Source organism: Macaca fascicularis, chromosome 9 (assembly GCF_037993035.2).
Source record: "Macaca fascicularis isolate 582-1 chromosome 9, T2T-MFA8v1.1".
Classification (NCBI taxonomy): domain Eukaryota; kingdom Metazoa; phylum Chordata; class Mammalia; order Primates; family Cercopithecidae; genus Macaca; species Macaca fascicularis.
The window spans coordinates 19386784-19412939 of NC_088383.1; the positions used below are offsets into that span (position 1 = coordinate 19386784).

The 26156-nt window shown below is 42.3% G+C and overlaps 1 protein-coding gene across 12 annotated transcripts in view; it reads left to right on the plus strand.

Moving 5' to 3' along the window:
- CACNB2 (calcium voltage-gated channel auxiliary subunit beta 2) overlaps positions 1 to 26156 on the plus strand; it is a 406631-nt gene that overhangs the window by 342613 nt on the left and 37862 nt on the right. For all 12 annotated transcript variants that reach the window (XM_005564746.5, XM_005564749.5, XM_005564747.5 and 9 more), the window contains 2 exons: positions 19075 to 19197; positions 21461 to 21597. In XM_005564746.5, coding sequence (XP_005564803.1) covers positions 19075 to 19197; positions 21461 to 21597 — 260 coding nt within the window. The remainder of the gene's footprint in view (positions 1 to 19074; positions 19198 to 21460; positions 21598 to 26156) is intronic.

Genomic DNA, 26156 nt, shown 5'->3' on the forward strand with positions numbered 1-26156 from the left:
AAAGAGCCACAGAATCTGTGATCTTATCTCTTAACAGATCTGTGCTGAGAAATTACTGTAGGTATACCTGGAGTCCTTAATAAAAATTCTAGTTAGATGACTTTTGAGAACCATAAAAAAAACTTAAGAAAACTCCTAGGATCTCTAGTAGGGACTAACTTTCTCTTCACAAATCTTGACAAATTGTTGAGATTGTCTGCTCAGATAGTACATGACATGGTTTGGCTCTGTGTCCCCACCCAAATCTTACATTGAATTGTAATCCCCACATATCAAGGGAGGGGCCTGGTGGGAGGTGATTGGATCATGGGGGTGGATTTCCCCCTTTCTGTTCTCATGATAGTGAGGCTCTTATGAGATCTGACGGCTTAAAAGTGCGTGTCTGTCTCTGTCTCTTGCTCTCTCTCACTCTCCCTCTCTTGCACTGCTGTGGTAAGACATGTTTGCTTCTCCTTTGGTCATGATTGTAAGTTTCCTGAGGTCTCCTGTTAAGCCTGAGGAACTGAATCAATTAAACCTCTTTTCTTCATAAATTACCCAGTCTTAGGTAGTTTTTTATAGCAGTGTGAGAACAGACTAATGCAGTATATGAGGTACACAAGGAAGGCAACTCATTATTTTTAGAGTCAAGCAGTGTTTTTAATTTAAAAATGTTATCTCCCAGGTTGATCATAAGCTGTATTCATTCAGCTTGGCTTTGAATGACTCTGGGTTGTTTCCTAAAACTAACCTGTCCTCAAAGGAAAGTGAGTTATGAATATTAGGGGTATTCAAAATTTTATGACTTTGGTTCTGATGATACTTTCAAAAAGTGAGTTTTAAATAATTTTCAAATGATAGAAGCAACCCTCAAATATATATTCATTTTTTTCCAAGTATTTTTTGAAGGGGTTCACGTTCACTTGGATAAGTTTGTATATGCTTGACTTTTTAAAATTACTCAAATTGTTTTAGGATCACAATTCATTTTTAATTTTTTTTAAATATTGAAGATGTGGGATTTGTTTTTTTTCTCTTTTGGTTGTCAGCCTGGTTACTAACAGGCTGATTCTCCTTGAGCATCCAGAGTAGACAAGCCTGTTGGTTTAAATTATCTGTGGTAAGTACCATCAAACACAGTGTGTCTCCTTTGTAAAACTTAAGGTCAATGAATGATGTTGTTACTAGTCCAACGAGTTTCTCTCTTGCCTCACAGAGCAAAATCTGTCTTGTTGAGTTCTGTGTTCCCATTGCCAAGAAAGTACCATGAGCATAAGAGGCACTTACTTAAGCACTTAATGAATTACAAAGGAAATGATTTGATTACAGAACTAAATCTACCAAGTGTAGCTAGTTCAGTTGCAGAAAACAGAATCCAGAACTCTTATGTTTCCAGTGCATCATTTTGACTCTTACCACTTAGGAACTATGGTTAGGGCTAAGAGAAAATAGATGAATTTATCCCCTGCTGGTGGGCATGAAAATTAGCACATCTCCCTGGAGGAAAACTTGGTAATATGTATGAAATCTTTTCAGACATAAACGCTTTTTCTAACCACATCGGAGACTTATAGAAACATCTTTTGGTCAATAATTTGTCTAAGGAAATAAGGATAAAATGTTTTAGATATGTTTTTAATATCAAAAGAAATGTCTAATAACAGTGTAGACCCCTCTTTGGCACCCCTTGAGGTCCTCTCAGCCTCACCTATCTGTTCCACCCCTCTCTGTGGCAATTCCTCTGCGTCAGGACAACAGGTTTTCCTTGTTGGCCACAGGTGGTGTGCTGTAAGGCTGTGCTCATCATGCTTGTGTACATAAAGCACTGGGCAGACGCACCCAGTGCAGAAAATCTTTACCAAGGAGTGAACAAAACTGATAAATTACATCCTCCCTTTTTAAATTTATATATATATATATATATATATATATATATATATATTTTTTTTTTTTTTTTTTTTTTTTCCTTTTTTTAAAAGACAGAATCTTTCTCTGTCTCCCAGGCTGGAATGCAGGGGCATGATCTCGGCTCACTGCAACCTCCGCCTCCTGCCTTCAAGTGATTCTTTCGCCTTAGCCTCCTGAGTAGCTGGGACTACAGGTGTGCACCACTACGCCCAGCTAATTTTTGTATTTTTAGTAGAGACAGGGTTTTACCATGTTGGCCAGGCTGGTCTCAAACTCCTGATCTCAAGTGATATGCCTGCCTTGGCATCCCAAAGTGCTGGGATTACAGACGTGAGCCACCGTACCTGGCCCATCCTCCCTTTAACAGAGTGTCTTGAGATGTGTCTTATGGCTTCGCAGAAGATAGTGTAGAAGGATTGAGCCATCAGTCAATCACACCTAGTGGCAGCCAAGTCTATTACAGTCCCTCAGATGGTCTCTTCCTCTCCTTCCCTTATTCCTTCTCTGACCCCTCACTTCTTTTCCCTGAGATTGTACTCTTAATATAAGCTCAGTGCCTCAGTATCTGCTATCTGGAGAGCTAAGAAGTTGTCTTATTGATTAAGTAAGCTATAGTATGTTTTGAGTGGCTACAGATATGGACAACCATTACAATTGACATGAAAAGGCAATAAATGAAATAAGCTGGTCACAATTTTTTTTCTGAGATAGAGTTTTGTTGTGTTGCCCAGGCTGGAGGGCTAGAGTGCAATGGTGTGATCTTGGCTCACTGCAACCTCTGCCTCCTGGGTTCAAGCAATTTTCTTGCCTCAGCCTCCTGAGTAGCTGGGATTACAGGTACCTGCCACCATGCCCTACTAATTTTTGGGGTTTTTTTTTTTAGTACAGATGGGGTTTCATCATGTTGCCCAAGCTGGTCTCAAACTCATGGCCTCAAGTAATCCATCTCGGCTTCCCAAAGTGTTGGGATTACAGGCGTGAGCCACCACACCTTGTCTCTTATCAGTTTTTACAGCGACTAACTGAAGTATGTTTAAGCACCAGGCCTTCTACATAGTAAGCACAATAGAGTGGCAAATTAAGGAAATTATTAATTATTACAGTCTAATAGTATCTGAAAAAAACAAGTCTGTTTATCAAGCTGAATCACATCTGTATACTGCCACAGGTATACCCCAGGGAAGTTTAGATTTGTACCGAAGAACCAACTGCTGCTTCTGAAATGTCAACTGACAGAGGGACCTGCAGAAATTAGAATATCTCCTGGCTAGACTGAAGATGCTTTGAGCAGATATTTGGGGGTTTTTTTGTTGTTTTTTCTTCAGGGTAGGGGGGAATGGAGTCTCGCTCTGTTGCCCACTCTGGAGTGCAGTGGTATGATCTCGGCTCACTGCAACCTCCGCCTCCCGGGGTCAAGCGATTCTCCTGCCTCAGCCTCCCAAGTAGCTGGGATTACCGGTGCCTGCCACCATGCCCGGCCATTTTTTTGTATTTTTAGTAGACACAGGGTTTCACCATGTTGGTCAGGCTGGTCTTGAACTCCTTACCTCAAGTGATCTGCCCGCCTCGGCCTCCCAAAGTGTTGGGATTACAGGCATGAGCCACCACGCCAGGTCTGGGGTGTCTTTAGTAAAGACCTTTAGAGTTACTACAAGTTATTCTCAGAGTTTATTTGTAGATGTTCCAATGATAACTTTGCCTCTAAAAGTGCACCCCAGTCATAGTGGAGCATCTGTCATTTTAGAAAAGTTTTCATATGTTCAGCTCACCTGTGCCTTCCTCCAGTGTCTCCTCTTTGGACCTTGTTTCTGTCCCTTCCAACAGAGCAACAACTGGTCACAAAGCTTTCCTTCAGAAAGTCTCTCAACACTGACGTAAGGGCAGCAGCAAAGGTTTTAAGAGTTTCTAGAGAGTGAGCGATCATATGGGGTTTCATGTTCAGAACTCACCACCCACAACTCTCTCTGCACTAATCTAATCCCTGCCAAAACTTTTGGTTTGGGTCATGGAGATGCTCAGCTCAATCACATTAGTTTAAAAAATACCAAAACAGGCTGGGCACAGTGGCTCATGCCTGTAATCCCAGCACTTTGGGAGGCCGAGGCCGGTGGATCATCTGAGGTCAGGAGTTCGAGACCAGCCTGGCCAACATGGTGAAACCCCGTTTCTACTAAAAGTACAAAAATTAGCTGGGCGTGGTGGCGGGTTCCTATAATCCCAGCTAGTTGGGAGGCTGAGGCAGGAGAATCGCTTGAACCCGGGAGGCAGAGGTTGCAGTTGCAGTGAGCCAAGATCACTCCACTGCACTCCAGCCTGGGCAACAAGAGTGAAACTCTGTCTCAGAAAAAAGAAAAGAAAATGAAAACATGAGTGTAAAATAAATAGTGAAATAAACATGCTGAAATTTGTCTAACTTCTGATCACTAGACCTCTGGGAACTTAGCTAAAACCACAGCTGTTGTAGTGGAGAAGAAAGTGAAGATTACTGAATTAACATAAAATATTATGTGTCTCCCTGTGCTTGTCAGCATGTACTTTGTAAAGACTTTCCTGGTGTTTGTTTAGAATGCTTCCTTGGAAATTCTTTGTAGCGTATAATTTTCTAAATAAGTACAGAATAGACATTTTATAACAATTTAAATGCCAGCATCAGTTTAAAAGGGATACCACTGTTGGAGTCTCTTAACTTTTCATTACTGTCCTTGCCACAGAATACAACTACTGAGTGGAACCATGGTGGCAAAAAGTTAAAACAACTCAGTGTTCAGGGTACTGTGAATATTCGCTGGGTCACATTTCATGGGCTGAGACTCTTCAAAAAATGATGTCGCTGGTGTCTAGCACGATAGCCTTATATCAGGCTGCTTTTTATTTTGTTTTTGAAATGTTGTACTTTAAGAAAAACAAGGCCAGGCACAGTGGCTCACACTTGTAATCCCAGCACTTTGGAAGGCCAAGGTGGGCAGATCACTTGAGGTCAGGAGTTCAAGACCAACCTAGCCAACATGGTGAAACCCCATCTCTACTAAAAATACAAAAATTAGCCGGGTGTGGTGGCAGATGCCTGTAGTCCCAGCTACTTGGGAGGCTGAGGCGGGAGAATCACTTGAACCCGGAAGGCAGAGGTTGCAGTGACCTGAGATCATGCCACTGTACTCCAGCCTGGGTGACAGAGCCAGACTCCATCTCAGAAAAAAGGAAAAAAAAAAAAAAAGATACAGTATTAGGGAAAACCAACTAAGAAATGGGAGCCAACCAAGGGAAGAAGAGAGTGAGCAAATTAGTTTGAACACAGACACCTGAGAATCTAAACTTTTCAATCGCTGTAGCTAAAGTTCTTTGGCCTGGTGTAGACACAAGCTCCCTCACTGGGGTCTCAGGAGACTTAAGGATTGAAGCCCTGTCTCTTGTGCCACTCTGTCCTTTCAACTGCGCAATGCTGGATTTTAAACAGGTGCAAAGTAAAATGTTTGTTGTATTTACCCCTTTGCTTAATTCTTAATCATTTTAAATTTAATAAATATGTATGTACACTTGCACTTACATATATACATGTTGATCATATAAAACAAAGTCCTGGCTGGGCACGATGGCTCACACCTGTAATCTGAGCACTTTGGGAGGCTGAGGCAGGCAGATTGCTTGAGTCCAGGAGTTGGAGACCAGCCTGGACAACATAGTGAAACCCTGTCTCTACAAAAAACACAAAAAGTAGCCAGATACCATAGTGCATACCTGTAATCCCAGCTACTTGGGAGGATCATTTGAGCATGGAATGCAGAGGTTGCAATAAGCCAAGATCACACCATTGCATTCTGGCCTGGGTGACAGAGTGAGACTCTGTCTTAAAAAAATATATGTATATTTGTTTCAAAATATATTGTAGGAATTTTTTCCCATATATAAAGAATAAAATGAAGTTGAAAAATTTCCTTCTATAATGGAAGGATTTTTTATTATTGAGAGTTAGCAAGATGATACTGAGAAGTTATAATCAGATAAAGATAACTGGAAAGTAAGATATCAGTAAGTGCTTAATAAAGCAGATGGCTATGACCTGGTTCCTTAAGTACAGTCAGTATCTCTTCAGTTCCTGGGTGCTTCCTATATAAGACTGGATAGCTGTACTCCCACCTGAGGCATTTAATATAATAAAAGAGTAGAACAAGTTTTATAAGAAGTTATTGTACACAACAAGAAAGCGGATAAAAAATCGGATTCGATCTTCTTGACCTGTCTTCTCTATAGTCTCTGTCTCTCTCTCTTTTTTTTTTTTTTCTGAGATGGAGCCTCACTGTGTCACCCAGGCTGGAGTGCAGTGGCACGATCTTGGCTCACTGCAACCTCTGCCTCCTGGGCTCAAGTGATTCTCCCAACTTAGCCTCCCAAGTAGCTGGGATTACAGGTGCCTGCCACCATGCTTGGCTAACTTTTGTATTTTTAGTAGACCTGGTTCCTAGGTCTACTAAAGAAGGTTTTCACCATGTTGGCCAGGCTGGTCTCGAACTCCTGATCTCAAGTTATCTGCCCACCTCGGCCTCCCAAAATGCTGGGATTACAGGTGTGAGTCACCGTGCCTGGCCTCTGTAGTCTCTTACAATAGGGATCTGGGTCATTTTTTAAAATTTTCTCTAAAAAGAGCAAATTGAAAGTAGTTAATATTTAAGACAAATCCATTATAGACATTAAAACAAACTATGAATTTTCCTTTTATGTTATTAGTGATTGACAGTTTCAGGATGAAAATTGAAAATCATACTTTGCTATTTAGCATAGTAAAATTCACCTTCGTATTAGGAAATGAAATCAATGCATAAAAATCTAAGTAATTATATTAATCATGATCAGAAGTTTATTTCTATCCTTGAGTGAATTTCATTTCACTTTTTAATAGTAGGTATTCATTCTACCACTGGCACATTTTTATTAAACTTAAGGTATGCATTGTGTTATAGCATTCAAATTATTAGCTTCACTGTTAACTCATTAGTCATTGTTTAGGAAGAAAGCTAGAACTATAGTGCCATGAAATTATAATGTGTTTATTCTATTTCATAACCAAAGATATTTTTAAGTTAATTATCTCCTCTTGTAATAATTGGTGCTTAGCAGCCTTAGGCCTAGTGATTCCAGAAGGCTATACGAAAATAAAAGTTGTTCCTGCTCTAAACATTACCCACATCTCTGACAGGAGCCTGTGGGCCTCCACACACCAGGCCTCTGTGGAACAAATAGAGTTTCCTTTGGATGTGAGAAAAAGCAAGTCCTGTGGCCAAAAAGCTGTCCACTAATATCCTTCCAGCCCTGCCAGATTGGTTCTTGCGTATGCCCATCTGTTAATGACGGGGTCCAGGCATCTGTCTCTAGGCAGAATAGAGCATATGGCAGTGAGATAAAGGACTTCAAGGCCAGGGGATGGAGGGCATGAGTCAGGGCAGAAGCATCTAGAAGATGGGAAGTTTGGGGAGCTTGAATAGATGTTTCTGGGCCCTCCTTTTGGGTCTGTAGGCCAGATAGTAAAGAAGCATTGTTGTCTGGGCTAAATGTCCGAGGTTCGTTGTCTGATGGCAGGGAAATCGAGGACGTGGACATACAAGAAGTGAGTTTAAGAGTGAAGGTTTGATAGGTGAAAGAAAGAGAAAAGAGAATAGCTCTCTCTCGGGAAGAGAGAGGGGCTCCTGAGTGCGTCTTCTGGTTTCATGGTGAAATGCACGGGGTTTCATAGTTGAGCTTGAGGAGGCGGTGTCTGCTTTACATAGAGCCCAAGAGATTCTTCGGACCAGGTGTGACATTTGCATAGTGCATGAAGATGCTGGTCATGCCACCCTAATCTTCTATTATGCAGATGGGATCTCAACCTGGCTAGCACCGTGTTGTCTGTTCCTCACTGTACACGTGATTGGCAAACAAAAGGGAAGATGAAGCCACCAGGTTGAACGTGCCTGGCCCCCAGGTAGCCTTTGTCTATTGGCACAGCTGCGGCATTTACCTATGCAAGCTTTTAACTTGCTCATCTATGCTTGCAGCTTGATTTTTCAGGCTGCTTTTTGTTAGAAAACAAACGATTTGGGGTCTGCGTTTTATTAGAAGGAAGCCTTACCGAGGACTCTCTTACCCTTACTATTTGCCAAAATAATTTATTTCTAGCTCATGTATCAGTGATGGTGCTGGAGTCAGGGTGGGAAGGGAGGTGGTGAAACCAGGTGGTTGGTCTCTTCAGCAGCCTTCTCAAGATGACTGACTTGTGGCGGGGCGTGCTGGCTCACGCCTGTAATCCCATCACTTTGGGAAGCCTACGTGGGTGGATCACCTGAGGTAAGGAGTTAGAGACCAGCCTCGCCAACATAGTGAAACCCTGTCTCTGCTAAAAATACAAAAAGTAGCTGGGTGTGTTGGTGGACGCCTATAGTCCCGGTTACTCTGGAGGCTGAGGCAGGGGAGTCGCTTGATCCCAGGAGGCAGAGGTTGCAGTGATCTGAGATCCTGCCACACTGTACTCCAGCCTGGGCAACAGAGCGAGACTCCGTCTCAAAAAAAGAAAAAAGACATACATGGTTTCATAGTTTATAAAGTTCCACGCCAAGGGCCCTGCACAGGAAACACTGAAAGGCCACAGCAACCCTAGTTCTAAAGAGGGAGCAAAAAGTCATGCAAATTGTATTTTTAGTAGAGACGGGGTTTCACCATGTTGCCCTGACTGGTCTCAAACTCCTGACCTCAGGTGATTCTCTTGCCTTGGCCTCCCAAAGTGCTGGGATTACAGGTGTGAGCCACCGCACCCAGCCATTCATGAAATATAGCTTTATAGATGGTGAAAAAGAGGTGTAAAGAGAGAAATGGTAGATCTAAATAAATAAAAATCATGATTTGGGCCGGGCGCAGTGGCTCACGCCTGTAATCCCAGCACTTTGGGAGGCCGAGGTGGGTGGATCACGAGGTCAGGAGATCAAGACAAGCCTGGCTAACACAGTGAAACCCCGTCTCTACTAAGAATACAAAAAAATTAGCTGGGCATGGTGGCAGACACCTGTAGTCCCAGCTACTCGGGAGGCTGAGGCAGGAGAATAACGTGAACCTGGGAGGCAGAGCTTGCAGTGAGCCAAGATTGTGCCACTGCACTCCAGCCTAAGCCACAGAGAAAGACTCTGTCTCAAAAAAAAAAAAAAAATTCATGATTTGACATTGCTGTTGATTTCCTGAACCTCAAGTTTTTTAAGTACATATTTGCACTTAAAAGGAATAGGTTACCTTTGTGAGGGACACCCATCGTTCTAACATGTACTCATTTAGTGTCACACTACAAGGCAGACCTGGGCCCAATCGTTTTTTGCCTTTCTTTTTACCAACCAATTTTTAGCAGTTTGTAGATTATAACTTTCAAGTCTTCAAAATTTCACATAAACATGTAAATGCTGTCGAATTGCCATCTGCACACCTCTTTAAATGAAAAGCACTCTAGTACTATAGGAGGAACACAGGCTTTAGAGAGAGATTTTAACACCTCTTCTAAGGCTTATGGCCTGGGAGAACATTAAAAAAAAAAAAAAAAAAAAAATCTTCAGCCAGGTGCGGTGGCTCATGCCTGTAATCCCAGCACTTTGGGAGGCCAAGGCGGTAGAGCACCTGAGGCCAGGAGTTTGAGACCAGCCTGGCCAACATGGTGAAACCCCGTCTGTACTAAAAATACAAAAAATTAGCTGGACATGGTGGTGGGTGCCTGTAATTCCAGTTACTTGGTGGGCTAAGGCAGGAGAATTGCTTGAACCTGGGAGGTGGAGGTTGCAGTGAGTCGAGACCTTACCATTGCACTCCAGCCTGGACAACAAGAGTGAAACTCTGTCTCAAAAAAAAAAAAAAAAAAAAAAAAAAAAAAATTCACAAATGTTGTCTTAAAATTTTACTTTTTTATTTTTTCAGAGAAAGGATCTTGTGATGTTGCCCAAGCTAGATTCAAACTCCTGAACTCAAGCCATCCTGTTGCCTCAGCCTCCTGAATAGCTGAGACCACAGGCGTGTGCCACAATGAATGGCTGGGAGAACTTTTTTCAGCCTCAGTTTCTTCACCTTGGAATAAAACGATTGTAGCTGGGGTGAAATGAAATGCAGCAATCTATGTATAATATACAGCACACTGCTTGTCCATTGGCAGACATTCCCAAAGTAGGAATGTCATATCAAGGTAAAGAAGGACCTGAAAGAAGAGAATATGAATTTCTTAACATCTTTTAACACTTACACATTCCATTCTCAATAAATATTGATTGGAAACATACTGGAGACACAGTGTTGAACAAGACATGGCCTTGGTTTTTAGTTTCTGGGTTTTGAGACAGGTTCTTTTTCTGTCACCCAGGCTAGAGTGCAGTGGCGTGATCATGGCTCACTGCACCCTTGACCTCCTGGGCTCAAGCGATCCTCCCACCTCAGCCTCTTGAGTAGCTGGGACCACAGGTGCACACCACCACACCTGGCTCTTGTTTGTGTTTTTGGTAGAGACAGAGTTCCACCATGTTTCCCCGGCTGGTCTCAAGCTCCTGGGCTCAAGTGATCTGCCTGCCTCTGATTACAGATGTGAGCCACTGCACATGACCAACCTTGGTGTTTTTTAAAGCACTTTTACATTACTGTCTAGATAAAGAGTTGCCACTCTTCTGCAAATTGGTATTTACGAATTTATTTTGAGGATCTGTTCAGGTTTAGTCCACAAACCAATATGCAGCAAACTTTTAATTCTTTATCCCAAAGAGGGGGCCACAATGCATAGGTGATTGACCAGTCACCCTCATGCTGTGTAACCCCTCATATGCCATGTCGACAGTAGCAGAAACTGGAAAAGGAATCAATTCCTTTTTGTCTTGGCTTGGAACAGGGAGAAGCAAAAACTGGTAGAAAAGTTTGACATCACCTCATGGGACTGACCCTCCATAGCCGCAAAACAAGTTGGCCAGGAATCCAGGTAGAATCTGCAAAAGCAGACTCCAGCTCTGACACTGGCCTGGCGATAAAGTCCTTAGGATGTTAATAGAGGTTCAGTGGAAGTGAAATGAAGGACCATATTGTCTCCCAACCAATGTAGTATCCTAATGATTCTGTAGAGCAGGATGAATCTAAATCTAAATGTGGATTTCAATACGATTCCACAACAGCCATCCCTGAAGCTCCTTCTACAGTATCCTACATAGGGCTGTGGGCTATATCTGTATCTGTGCCTTCTGCTTTTCTTCCCCATCTTACCCTACAGCTGTGACCAAGGCTTTCAGACAAACCTGTGGGGCCCCAGAGTTAGAGGGTGGCAGGAAAAGGACAGCTTGAAGGAGAACCTATTAACTAGAGTGGACCGCAGTTACATTTGGCCTTGGAATCTGGAATAGGTTTGCTTTCCTCAAGAACCAGAGCACCTCTTGTGTCCCAGCATGTCCCAGAGCACTGTGTCGGTGTCTTATCACAGTCCCCACTGTTCCTGGTGTTCCTGTAAAGCCTCTGGAAAACCAAGATTTCTTGGCTTCTGTTTGTTCTTGCTTCTTGGGACTTTTCTTTACCTTAAAGAGAAAGCAAAATAAGAAGAAAGAGTGGCCCACTGGCCTCAAACATTCATATCCAAGAATCACTTATATTCATCAGTATTTATGAAGGACCATGTAGGAGTGAACTAGGAATGAGCTGAACCATGCCCCAGGGCCATGATGCTGGAAAATCATAAAAATCTGATAGGGCCGGGTGCGGTGGCTCACACCTATAATCTCAGCCCTTTGGGAGGCCAAGGTGGGAGGATCACTTGAGGCCAGGAGTTCAAGACCAACCTGGGCATTAATGCGAGACCTCATCTCTCCAAAAAGTAAAAAAAAAAAAAAAAAAAAAAAAAAATTAGCTGGGCATGGTGGCATGAGCCTGTAGTCCCAGCTACTCAGGAGGCTGAGACTGGAGAATTGTTTGAGCCTAGGAGGTTGAGGCTACAGTGAGCCATGATTGTACCACTTCGTTCCAGTCTGGGTGACAGAAAGACCCTGTCTGGGGAAAAAACAATCTGATAGGCTTCCAGACTAAAAGTAAATTTTGGAATGTGAACAAGGGCAAGAGCCCTGGATGGTAAATGGAAAGAGTTCCATGTGGCTCTTTACCATTTGAGATTAAGCCAAAAATGAAGATGTCAACTTAAAACAGGATACATTTGCCGGGCGCGGTGGCTCAAGCCTGTAATCCCAGCACTTTGGGAGGCCGAGACGGGCGGATCACCAGGTCAGGAGATCGAGACCATCCTGGCTAACATGGTGAAACCCCATCTCTACTAAAAACTACAAAAAACTAGCTGGGCGAGGTGGCGAGCGCCTGTAGTCCCAGCTACTCGGGAGGCTGAGGCGGGAGAATGGCGTGAACCCGGGAGGCGGAGCTTGCAGTGAACTGAGATCCGGCCACTGCACTCCAGCCTGGGCGACAGAGCGAGACTCCGTCTCAAAAAACAAAACAAAACAAAACAAAAAAAACAGGGTACATTTGATTAACAAATGGTTTCATGGATAAAAATTCAATGATTCCTTAAGGGATATTCCCTTGGAACTTCAAGTTGGTTTAAACAAAAACAAAAACAAAAATAAAAACCTCAGCATTTGAGGACTATCAAAGAAAATCAGAATTAAAGAGATATGTATCAGTACATTCCTGCATCGTTACACTGTTATAAAGAAATACCTGAGACTCAGTAACAAGAAAAGAGGTTCAATTGGCTCACAGTTCTGCAAGCTGTACAGGAATCATGTTGGCATCTGGCTTCTTGGGGAGGCCTCAGGAGACTTACAGTCATCTAAGAAGGTGAAGGGAAAGCAGGCATGTCATACATGGCTGGCGCTGGCGGGAGAGAGAGACAGGCGGGAGGTGTCACACACATTTAGACAACCAGATCTTGTGAGAACTCTTATGAGAATAGCACCAAAGGGGAAAATCCACCCCTATGATCCAATCACCTCCTACCAGGTCCCACTCCCACACTGGGGATTACAATTTGACACGACTTTGGCCAGGGACACAATTTCAAACCCTATCAAGATAGAACACTGTAAACAAAGTGAGTATGGGAAAACCTGGCCGAGCACGGTGGCTCACGCCTATAATCCCAGTACTTTGGGAAGCTAAGGCAGGCGGATCACCTGAGGTCAAGATCACCTGAGGTCAAGACCAGCCTGGTCAATGTGGCAAAACCCCGTCTCTACTAAAGATACAAAAATTAGCCGGGTGTGGTGGCATGCACCTGTAGTCCCAACTACTTGGGAGGCTGGGGCAAGAGAATCACTTGAACTCGGGAGGCAGAGATTGCAGCGAGCCAAGATCGCACCACTTCACTCCAGCCTGAGTAACAGAGCAAGACTCCGTCTCAAAAAAAAAAAAAGGAAAGAAAAGAAAATGAATATGGGAAAACCTTACCATTTGCTAAAGTCCCAGAGAATATGAAAGAATCTGTATTACGGAAAAGCATCTTTAACAGCGAGTCAATTTCTGTCGTGCATGGGGCAGATATTAAACTGTGTTGATGAGTTTGGTTTGAGGACGTTTACAGTGGAAGAGCACACAGGAAATGACTTGTGCTGGGTCTTAATGAGGGGTAAATATGGAGAAATATTTACTTTTGTGTAGCATTTATTTTGGTATATAGCAAATGCCTATTAATAAGCACTTTCATAACTCTCTTTATCTATGGGTTCCACATTCATGGATTCAACCAACTGTGGATTGAAAATGTTAAAGAAAAGTTACAACAATAAGAATGATAGACATAAAAAGCAATACAATTGAATAACTATTTGTGTAGCGTTTACCTTGTCTTAGGTATTACAAGTGATCTAGAGATAAAGCATACAGAGGATGCGTGCAGTTATGCACAGATAGTACGCTGTTTTTTTGTTTGTTTGTTTGTTTGAGATGGAGTCTCTGTTGCCCAGGCTGGAGTGCAGTGGCGCGATCTCGGCTCACTGCAGTCTCCGCCTCCTAGATTCAAGCAATTCCCTTGCCTCAGCCTCCTGAGTAGCTGGGATTACAGGTCCGCACCACGCCTGGCTAATTTTTGTATCTTTAGTAGAGACAGGGTTTCTCCATGTTGGTCAGGCTGGTCTCAAACTCCTGATCTCATCCGCCTAACTCTGCCTCCCAGAGTGCTGGGATTACAGGTGTGAGCCACTGAGCCCAGCCAAGTACACTGTTTTATATCAAGGACTTGAACATCTTTAGATTTTGGGGGTCCTGGAAACAATATCATGGCAGATATCAAGGGATGACTATATACCCAATACTAGCCTAGCCTGATGCAATCCATTTTCTATATTCTCATTACCTTAAAGAATGGTGCTTTTACCCTAGTTTTAGCCATGTGAAAATATGCTCAATAAGACTAAAGAATTTGCCTAGGCCACTCACCTAATAAATGGCAGAATCAACATTCAAATCCAAGTCCACTTAAAATCCCTTATTCTTGAACCCATAGGAATGAAATTAATATGGAGAATACCTTCCACATTGTAGACACACTGCAAGCTGAAGTGAGACCAGGGAATCAGAAGTGACATTGTCATGGGCCTCTCTGGTTTAGCATCCTGGGGTCTTTTATCTTGGCTACGTCTGTCCCCTGCATTCCTTGACTGTACTCTAGTCTAATTTTAGAAATACAGTTCCTGAAGTAAAGATACTGAGGAATAGGTATCTGCTGCTCTTCTTTCCTAGTTCTGTAAAGCTAATTCTATATAAACCACATCTAATGGTAACATCATTGGTTACAGGAGATGAGGCAAGAAAGGAGGCATGTTCCAACTTGACATCTTAATCTAAGAGTATAACCTTATTACCTATGATCCCTGGAATTATACACCAATTTCCACCACCATTTTGATTTCTTTTTACTTTTTCAGTCCCCTCTTTCTGATACTCAGATGATTGAAAAGTGATATAAAGTTGGTAAAAGTCATAAGATTTTCTCTGGGGTCTTCTGTCGAGTCAGGCATTAAAAATTTGTCTTGCACTGATGAAAAACTATGTGTGATGCTTAAACTCTGTTTTTTTCCAAGGAGTAAAAGAAACATCTGAAAGAAGTAAAAGGCCATGCTAGGATTATTATTTTTTTTTTTAATCTTGAATCTATACTTTTGTGATCAGAAACTTTTCTGAATAATGGATGGATCTACTCATGGAAATTGTATTTCTAGTGGTAAAACTGAGTTTGATGAAGACTACATCCTTGGGAGGCTGAGGGGGGAGGATTACTTGAGGCCAGGAGTTTGAGACCAGTCTGGGTAACATGGCAACACCCTGTCTCTAAAAAGTTTTTTTTTTTTTAATAAAATGTAAATAAAATATTTTTAAGGTTACATCTCACTAAAAAGAGCACCATGCTTTAGTGCTGGGTGCAGAATAAAACAGTGTGGCCCATTTGGATGGTAGTTTGGAATACGATTTTAAAAGTCTTAATAATTCATGTCTGACACATGCTACCTCTGGGACTCCATCCCAAGGAAAGAATTCTAAATAGAGGCTTTTGTACAAAGATTTTTCAAAGCAGAATATTTTTCATACTGAATAATGTCGTGAATCTAAGTATCAAAGAAGGGTGAATGGTTGAGGTAATCTTTTTTTTTTTTTTTTTTTTTTTTTGAGATGGAGTCTCACTCTGTCACCCAGGCAGGAGTGCAGTGGCGCAATGATCTTTGTTCACTGTAGCCTCTGCCTCCTGGGTTCAAGCGATTCTCCTGCCTCAGTCTCCCGAGTAGCTGGTATTACAGGCATGAGCCACTGTGACCAGCTAATTTTTCTATTTTTGTAGAGACTGGGTTTCACCATATTGGCCAGGCTGGCCTCAAACTCCTGACCTCATGTGATCCGCCTGCCTTGGCCTCCCAAAGTGCTGGGATTATAGGCGTGAACCACTGCACCTGGCCAAGGTAGTTTTAAAATATATTTTATTTTATTTTATTTTATTTTATTTATTTATGAGACAGAGTTTCCCTCTTATTGCCCAGGCTGGAGTACAGTGGTGCGATCTTGACTCACTGTTACCTCCGCCTCCCAGGTTCAAGTGATTCTCCTGCATCAGCCTCCTGAGTAGCTGGGATTACAGACATGCACCACCATGCCTGGCTAATTTTGTATTTTTAGTAGACATGGGGTTTCTCCATGTTGTTCAGGCTGGTCTTGAACTCCCGACCTCAGGTGATCCTCCTGCCTCGGCCTCCCATAAAGTGCTGGGATTATAGGCATGAGCCACCGCACCCGGCCAAAATATATTTTTAAAAGTACATCACTTGAAAAACTGTGTGTGTGTGTGTGTGTGTATGTGTGTGTATGTGTGTGTGTGTGTATGTGTGTGTGTGTATGTGTGTGTGTGTATGTGTGTATATGTGTGTGTGTGTGTGTGTGTGTATGTGTGTGTGTGTGTGTGTGTGTATGTGTGTGTGTGTGTATGTGTGTATGTGTGTGTGTGTGTGTGTGTGTGTATGTGTGTGTGTGTGTGTGTGTGTGTGTGTGTGTGTAAGAGACAAGGTCTCACTTTGTTGCCCAGGCTGGTCTCAAACTCCTGGGCCCAAGCGATGCTCCCACCATGCCCTCCCAAAGTATTGGGATTTACAGGCATGAGCCACAGCACCTGGCCTTTTTTAAAAATATATATGTTTTGTTTTTTCATTTTTTTTGTTTAATATTGGATGAAATGCAATATATTATGATTGTAGTTCTAGAAGTAAACTTCATATATTTAAGAAAATTTCTAGAAAAAAATAGAAACATCATACTGTCAGCCAGGCACAGTGGCTCACGCCTGTAATCCCAGCACTTTGGGAGGCCGAGGCAGGCTGATCACAAGGTCAGGAAATCGAGACCATCCTGGCCAACATGGTGAAACCCCGTCTCTGCTAAAAATACAAAAAATTAGCCAGATGTTGTGGCAGGCGCCTGTAGTCCCAGCTACTCGCGAGGCTAAGGCAGGAGAATGGTGTGAACCTCGGAGGCGGAGTTTGCAGTGAGCCGAGATCGCTTGGGCGCCGCAGTGAGATTCAGTCTCAAAAAAAAAAAAAAAAAAAAAAAAAAAATTATAGTGGAGGTCAAGAACTGGCTTCCAAATATTTAAATTCACCTCATGTCGATTGTGCCTGTATCCAGAATTTGGTCCTCCTTTCCCAATCCGCAAATTGTGACTAGACCTTAGTAACATTAGGGCCCTTAACTCAGTCTTCAACCCAGACAACAGTCAGGTAGAACAAATTAACTTTGGAAAATTTGGAAATGAACATGGGTTCTCTCTACTCCAGCTCCTTGTCTTCTCTGGCAAGTCCAGGTAAAAAGCTCATTGAGTAGGGAGAAACTGCTCCCTCCTCCTGAGAGGTTGAAATAATTTTTTTAAAGAATAGGTTAAGCCGGGTGTGGTGGCTCACGCCTGTAATCCCAGCACTTTGGGAGGCCGAGGCAGGTGGATCACGTGAGGTCAGGAGTTCAAGACTAGCCTGACCAACATGGTGAAACCCCATCTCTACTAAAAATACAAAAAATTAGCTGGGCGTGGTGGCGGGCACCTGTAATCCCAGCAACTTGGGAGGCTGAGGCAGGAGAATCACTTGAACGCAGGAGGTGGAGGTTGCAATGAGCCGAGATCGTACCATTGCACTCCAGCCTGGGCAACAAGAGCGAAACTCTGTCTCCACAAAAAAAAAAAGAAAAAAAAATAGGTTAAAAGGAATATCACATGAAAAACTATGTTACTTTGTATATATGGTGTATATAAGAAATATATAGAAGAGGCCGGGCATGGTGGCTCATGCCTGTAATCCCAGCACTTTGGGAGGCCGAGGCAGGCAGATCACCCAAGGTCAGGAGTTCTAGACCAGCCTGGCCAACACAGTGAAACCCTGTCTCTACTAAAAATACAAAAAATTAGCTGGGTGCGGTGGCTCACGTCTATAATCCCAGCTACTCGGGAGGCTGAAGCAGGAGAATCAATTGAACTCCAGAGGAGGAGGTTGCAGTGAGCTGAGATTGCACCACTGTACTGCAGCCTGAGCTACACAGTGAGACTCTGTCAAAAAAAAAAAAAAAAGAAAAGAAAAGAAAGAAAGAAATATATAGAAGCAATCCACTTGCCCATAATGGGGAAAGAAATACAATACCACTTAGAACAATACAATTTTCACCATTTCTGAGCTTACCTGTTTTTTCCACCTTGTGGATAAATAGATATTAGCTAAAGAGAGAATAAATGCTTATCTGTAAATTCTTTTGGTTTGATTTGTTTTTTTCTTTTTTTTGAGACAGGGACTGACTTTGTCCCCCAGGCTGGAGTGCAGTCGCGTGATCACAGCTCACTGCAGCCTAGACCCCCTGGGCTGAAGTGATCCTCTTGCCTTAGCCTCCCAAGTTGTTGGGCGTATAGGTGCCTGCCACCACACCTAGCTAATTTTTGTTTTTGATTTTTAGTGAGAAGAGGTCTTGCTGTGTTCCCAGGCTGATCTTGAACTCCCAGGCTCAAGCAATCCTCTTGCCTTGGCCTCACAAAATGCTGGGATTACAGGCGTGAGCCACCACTTCCGGCCCTTTATCTGTAAAATTTCGAAGCATCAAAGAAGGAAAGAGAGCTTAATTAATATCATCTTTAGTAGTTGAACGAACTCAAGGAGGAGAAATAATAGAAGAAAAGGTCATGGCTTTCATAATTCGTTGCAGCCATGAGTAAGAGCTGCTATAGTTATAGCATATATTCCCCGGTTCTTTTTTCATTCAAAAGACTGTACCTTTCGGAATTATGTCATTAATGATGAATTAATTAAAGTAGATGTTTGGGGTAGTGAGGCAGTTACTAAGTCCTTTCCACTGAAACCGAAGAACTGGGCATTTTATTCACGTTTGTGTTTCCTGATTTACAGTTGCTACAAGCGCCAATGTTGAAAACACATATTTCTGTGGCTCATCTTCGCCGTCTTTACTTGTAGTGCTTTCAAAGAGAACAATGGCTTTTTCTAGTTCAGAAATGGGTGCTACGTAGCTCAGAGCTAGGAGATTTCACGTGTTGTGAATATGAACAAACTGTTTTGTGATAAAGAACCAATGCAGCGGGGAAACCAACATCGATTACAGCAGTTATTCAGTGTATCTTTGTATTTGAGGGGAAGAAGGAGGGACACTGTTGTTTTGTTCTTATTTTTTTCCCTCTTTCTGTTCCCACTTTAGACAAAGCCCGTGGCATTTGCGGTTCGGACAAATGTCAGCTACAGTGCGGCCCATGAAGATGATGTTCCAGTGCCTGGCATGGCCATCTCATTCGAAGCAAAAGATTTTCTGCATGTTAAGGAAGTAAGGAGAATAATTTCATTTTCTATCAGCATGATGTTTCACCTTGACATACCATTTCTTATTTCCTATTCAGATGCCATTTCTGTGAAGCAGCATCACACATCACTGCAGTTGTATAACATACATACTAAATCAATGGCTCTCAACCTCTGCTAATATAAATATACCTTTTAAAGTGGAAAGAAGTCACGGGCCTCTTGCAATAACTTCAGCGCTCCCTGGGGCTCTGTGGCCCAGAAATTGGGAACTGCTAGAGTAGATGATCCTTTTTTATACTTACCCTGTACTTCTTCTTTTAATGTTTCACCTTGACTAGGTGTAGTTTTCTGATGCCTGAAGTCTAGCCATCTGGGGAAGGTTTAATAATAATATCTAGAATTCGTGACTCCTCTCTGCTGGCAGTGTCTAAACTCAAACTACTGATGCCCTTTTTCCTCCTTAAATGCTAAATTTCTGCAGTGGATGAGAGAATGGTAAGCATTGATGCCAGTAAGGCAACAAAGAGGTATCAGGAAAAGTCCTTTTCCCACATGCTAAATGTCTCCACCTTTTAGTGAGCAATGATACAACCTGCAAACTGGAAACATTCATCCTTAATTAAGCTTTGCTTGGAGTCAACATTTATCAAATGCCTGCCTTGTGGAGCACTGTGTTAACTGACCAGAAATTTCCCCTGTAGAATATTCTCAGTGTGTGATCCTGAGGTTTTTCTTGGACCTGGAGGAATTTATACTTGGAGCCCTTCCATGTAGGGTATAATATGTTATAGGAAGCATGTGTAAATTTAATCTCTTCACTGCACTAAAGGCTGTCAGCAAAGGAGTTGATGACTGCCAATTAAAAGAGCCTAGGGCCGGGCGCAGTGGCTCATGCCTGTAATCCCAGCACTTTGGGAGGCCAAGGCGGGCGGATCACAAGGTCAGGAAACCAAGACCATCCTGGCCAACATGGCGAAACCCTGTCTCCACTAAAAATACAAAAATTAGCTGGGTGTAGTGGTATATGCCTGTAATCTCAGCTACTCGGGAGGCTGAGGTAGGAGAATAGCTTGAATCAGGGAGTCGGAGGTTGCAGTGAGCCGAGATCGCGCCGCTGCACCCCAGCCTGGCGACAGAGTGAGATTCAGTCTAAAAAAAAAAAAAAAAAAAGAACCTAGAAGCCTGGATACTATGGCTCATGCCTGTAATCCAAGCGCTTTGAGAGGTCAAGGAAACCTGATCTCTTGAACCCAGGAGTTTGAGACCAGCCTGGGCAACAGGGTAAAACCCCATCTCTACAAAAAAAAAAAAAAATTAGCTGGGCATGGTGGCACACACTGGGAGTCCCAGCTACTCAGGAGGCTGAGGCCAGTGGATTGATTGAGCCTGGGAGTTCAAGACGGAAGCGAGCTGGGATCATGTCAATGTATTCCAGCCTGGGCGACAGAGCAAGACCCTATCTCGATTAAAAATAAAACAACCTAGAGAATTTAGAGCCTACCATTTTGGTAACCTCTGAAAAGAGATGTCAAATACTGGCTTGGTGGGAACAATAGAAAAAGTTATCAGAAGTGATGCTGTGCCTAGAATCTCACTTAACACCGGGAAGTTAGATTATTACGGGGCCTCTTCTTGATGGTTGGTGCTGAAAGGGGAAAGGAGAAAAACAGAATGTATATTCTTCTTTGAGGTGTTCAAGGACAGATTTATTCCATCAAGGAAAATGAAGGCAGATCATAAAGATTTAAGATACATATTCCACCTGCAAGAGATAAATTGTCAACATCACACAAGTAGAGAAATCATCTGTGAACATCGCACTGTGTAATTATAAAACTGTTTGCACAAAGGTAAATTGTCCTGTGACATGAAATATTTAAGGTAGACTTCAATATTTATCTCTTTCTCTCAATACTTCTGATTATATAAGGGGAATATTTCTGTAACACTACTTCCTAAAGATCTCTTGGTAGGATGGGCTGTTATTCTTTGAACCCAGAGAGCTTATCCCTACTCAAGGTGACAGCAGCTGCTGCAATGGAATTCAGCCTGGTCCTATGGCAGCACCAGGACAGACAAGGAACGAAGAGCCTTTGACAGATTGCTGAGGACACTAAAAACATTTCTTACATGTGAAACCCATGAGCCAAAGGGTTTCTTGAATGATAATATTTGAGGCATAGTTCGTTGTCATTGCCATATTTCTCTCCACTGAAAATAGTGTGGAAGAACAAGGATTTGACCTTCTGTGCACTGATTTTTAATGCTTTTGATTTTGTGTTTAGAAATTTAACAATGACTGGTGGATAGGGAGACTGGTAAAAGAAGGCTGTGAAATCGGATTCATTCCAAGCCCAGTAAAACTAGAAAATATGAGGCTGCAGCATGAACAGAGAGCCAAGCAAGGGAAATTCTACTCCAGGTATGAGACAGATGTCAAGTGTTTGCATAAAACTTAGATTATACCACTATCTGTGTACTGTTGTCTGCTGTATTCTATATCCTTTATTATGTATTAACAAGGAGGCTGGTGATATGGTTTATTGATAGCATCACAAATCTTGCATTTTCCTGCATTTAAAAAACTTCAATCCACCACCTGATTTTCATCCTATTTGGGGAAGTATCAAATTATTATCATTAATGAAAAGAGCTAAGGTCACAGAGTATTAAATCCAGGCTCCAGTGCTGAGAAAATTCTGAAACCTTAATCGTTTACTGAAAAACAGTCTGGCACAGAATAGCCCTGGTGACTAATCCCACTGTCTGTAGCTGCCCGGTATGGCTAGGAGATGTTTGGGAGATGACAGTCTCAGACATCATCAGGAAATGGCAGCTCTTGTCATCTGTTAGTTTCATTTTCACCTGAGAAACTCAATTTTCAGTTCTACCCACTGTTAAGCACTTAAAGAGAAGCAAAGTATGAAACAAGTAAAAACTGCCTGTGCAGATGGCAATTAGATGAGTTATGTAAGAAGCTGGGGCTGAATAATCCCTCCTAGGATTCGTGAGGTTGTCTGCCCCTCTCTAAAAGAATCGCTAGAAAGCCTTCTCATACACATACTGAATTTTACATGGAATCATATGCAGACGGGTCTAGGGATGCAGCATGCCTCTCCCTATGTGAAAGAATGGGACATGGGCAAGGCCTTTCTTAAATGTGAATCGCTGGATTTCTGTTTTCGCCATCTTACATCTTATTTGTTTATCTAAGATGCAAATCCCTTTGTCAGTGATAATACTTTAATGTTAGCAAGTATTTTTTTCAAGCATCAGCAGATGAGTGAAACAGAATATGCTTTGTGGTTTGGAATACCCATCCTCATTAACTGGCTTTTTATAATTGTCAAGTTCATTTAGTTCAGATGGATTCCTCTGTGTTTTGAGACCTCCACCCCAGAACTGACTTTCATTAATTCCTGGGTTATTGAGAGTGCTCAGATGGTGAGATGCATTCAGTCAGATAAAAGTAGAGGCGTGCATAAAAAAGAACAAGATTGGCTGGGCGCAGTGGCTCATGCCTGTAATCCCAGAACTTTGGGAGGCTGAGGCAGACGGATCACCTGAGGTCAGGAGTTCAAGACCACCCTGGCCAACATGTTGAAACCCCATTTTTACTAAAAATACAAAAATTGGCCGGGTGTGGTGTTGGGCACCTGTAATCCCAGCTACGCAGGAGAATTACTTGAATCCGGGAGGTAGAGGTTGCAGTGAGCCCAGATCGTGCCACTGCACTCCAGCCTGGGCGACAGAGTGAGACTCCATCTCAAAAAAAAAAAAAAAAAAATAAGATCATGTCCTTTGCAGCAACCTGGATGGAGCTGGAGGCCATTATCCCAAGCGAACTAACACAGGAATAGAAAACCAAATACGGGGACCGGGCGCAGTGGCTCACACCTGTAATCCCAGCACTTTGGGAGGCTGAGGCGGGCGAATCACAAGGTTAAGAAATTTAGACCATCCTGGGCAACATGGTGAAACCCCATCTCTACTTAAAAAAAAAAAAATACAAAAATTAGCTGGGCATGGTGGCATGTGCCTGTAGTCCCAGCTACTTGAGAAGTTGAGGCAGGAGAATCGCTTGAACCCTGGAGGCGGAGGTTGAAGTGAGCCAAGATCGCGCCACTGCACTCCTGCCTGGCGACAGAGTGAGGCTCCATCTCAAAAAAACAAAAACAAACAAACAAAGAAAAACAAATACTGCATGTTCTCACTTGTAAGTGAGAACTAAACATTGAGAACATACGGACACCAGGAAGGGAACACTGGATACTGGGTACTACTTGAGGGTGGAGGATCGGGGGAGGGTGAGGATCAGAAAAACCACCTCCTGGTGTGTTATGTTCATTATCTGGGTGACAAAATAATCTGTACACCAAATCCCTGAGACATGCAATTTACCTGTGTAACAAACCTGGACATGTACCATTATTATCATTAGCAGCAGTAAATTATTCATTAGGCCAACATATATATAATGCATATTTTATATGCAATATTAAATATTAAACTTTTGTTGAAAATGCATTTCTTAATGAGAAAAAAAAGTAGAGGCATGTAGATAAATAACGTATCTGCATTTTGCCTGCAGGGTGTTCGAAGACCTGATAGTATTCTTTCAATTCTTAATGTTCCATTGACCTTATTTTGTGTTTTCCTACCCTCTGTATTGAAAATAGTATCATAATACTAGTTAACAAAACCTTATGGCCAGGTGCGGTGGCTCATGCCTGTAATCCCAGCACTTTGGGAGGCCAAAGCAGGTGGATCACTTGAGGCCAGGAGTTTGAGATCAGCCTGGCCAACATGGTGAAACCCCGTCTCTACTAAAAATACAAAAGTAGCTGGGCGTGGTGGTGCATACCTGTAATCCCAGCTACTCAGGAGCCTGAGGTATGAAAATCACTTGAACTTGGAAGGCGGAGGTTGCAGTGAGCCGAGATCATGTTCCAACCTGGGCGACAGTGAAACTCCGTCTGAAAAAACAAACAAACAAAAGCCACCTTATATGGAAAAATGTTGTTGTAATAGGGTGTAGACATTGCTCTTATCAACTAGGTAGTATATAGTTTGTTGAGGTTTGAAGTTATCCCAGCTGGGGGATGTTTTGTTTTTAGTTAGGACAATTCAGCATTTTTCAGAATTTTCTTGTCAAATCACTTGAGAAAGGGGTTCCAAGATAAAATAAATTTAGGATAGTTCTAGGTAATAGAAAGTTACTTTAGGATTTTTCAGAGCCTTTTAATGTGATCATGGACACCGTGAATCTCTGGTGGAATGGGAATTTTTTTAAGTATTTACTAAAATTACTTTCTCATCAAAACTCCTCTGGTTGATGTCTTAGGAAGAGTGTTTTGTAGAACGCATTTTGGAAAATTTGGGATGGATTTTTGCAGAGGCAGGCTTGTGTCTTTTTCTGCCTCTTCATACAGAAACTAAGAAATGAGAACAACTTCAAAGGGAGTAGAAATTTTTCCCAAAATTGTCAGAGAAATGTAGTCTCCTGTGTCTCCCAAATGGGCTTCCCTAGGCTAACATTAGTGCTCCACTCCTCTTTATAAGGACCTGTGGGAGCAGTGGGTATTAGATCTTACAGGTCACAGATGAGAAAACAGGTTAAGAGAAGTTAGAGAACTTGACCAAGGTCGCAGAGCTAGTAAGCGTCAGAACCAAGATGGCAACCTGAGCTCCATGCTGTACAGACCTCCATGCTGTACAGACCTCCATGCTGTACAGACCTCCATGCTGTACTGCAAATTAAGGAGCCAGGTCTTGCCAGGCACAGCAAGCCCAGGACAAATGGTTATTGCCATCTGTTACTATTTACTTGATTAGATATGTTGTTTTGCTCTTGCATTTTTTTCCTTAGGATTCTGAGTTATCCGTATTTGGGGAAATGTAACATCTCAGAACTTACTCCAGAGAACTAGGTTACCTTTTCTTACAGCCATATATCTTTTTCTTTGATTTTCTTCATTTTATTTTGTCTCAAGATTTTGCCTAAGTATATGAAAATACTTTTACTTGCTTTCACAGGTTTTTACATTTCTCTTTTTTTTTTTTTTTTTCCCCCTTGTCTCGCTCTGTGCCCAGGCTTGAGTGTAGTGGCACAATCTGGGCTCACTGCAACCTCCACTCCCGGGTTCAAGTGATTCTCCTGCCTCAGTCCCTCTCCTGCCTCTCTCTCTGTAGCTGGGACTCCAGGCACGCGCCACCACGCCCAGCTAATTTTTGTATTTTTAGTAGATACAGGGTTTCACTGTGTTGGCCAGGCTGGTCTCAAACTCCCGACCTCAGGTGATCCACCCACCTTGGCCTCCCAGAGTGTTGGGATTACAGGCGTGAGCCACTGTGCCGGCCTCTCCTAACATTTTAAATGCAGTTTTGTTTTGAGGATATAACCAGAATCTGGCAGTCTTTAAAAACTCTGATACAGAAATTATAAAAATTGACAGAACTCAATGGAAATGGAATTGGGGTACAATTCAAGAACTTGGCATTTTAATAGAATTAAAAGTCAAGGACAAATCTGCATCCTAGCCATGGTCACCGTTTGCAGTATTTGTCACAATTTTATATAACTCAAATAATATTTGGCTGTTACTAAAATTCAAAGGAAATATAAAACCCATGAACTTGAACTGAAATTAGACTTAATACTTTAGGGGGAAAAAAAAATGTTTTGGTCTTGGTAATAGGTCCTTGTATAACTGCCAGAAACTGCTTTTATAAATATCACTTGTCATTAATTTCACATACTGTCTGATGCCCTTACTAAATGTATTTGAGTATCTCTTAACCTTAAACAGATATAGAGCCCTCTTGCTAATTGCCTAATAGTTTTTGATGTTTATGCATAAAAATGCTAGAACAGTAGCAATAACATTCAGCCTGTTACTGATACTTTAATAAAACTTTTATTTTCATATTAATATTTACATAAGCAAATATTGCCCTTTGATGCATAAACGCTGTAGCAAA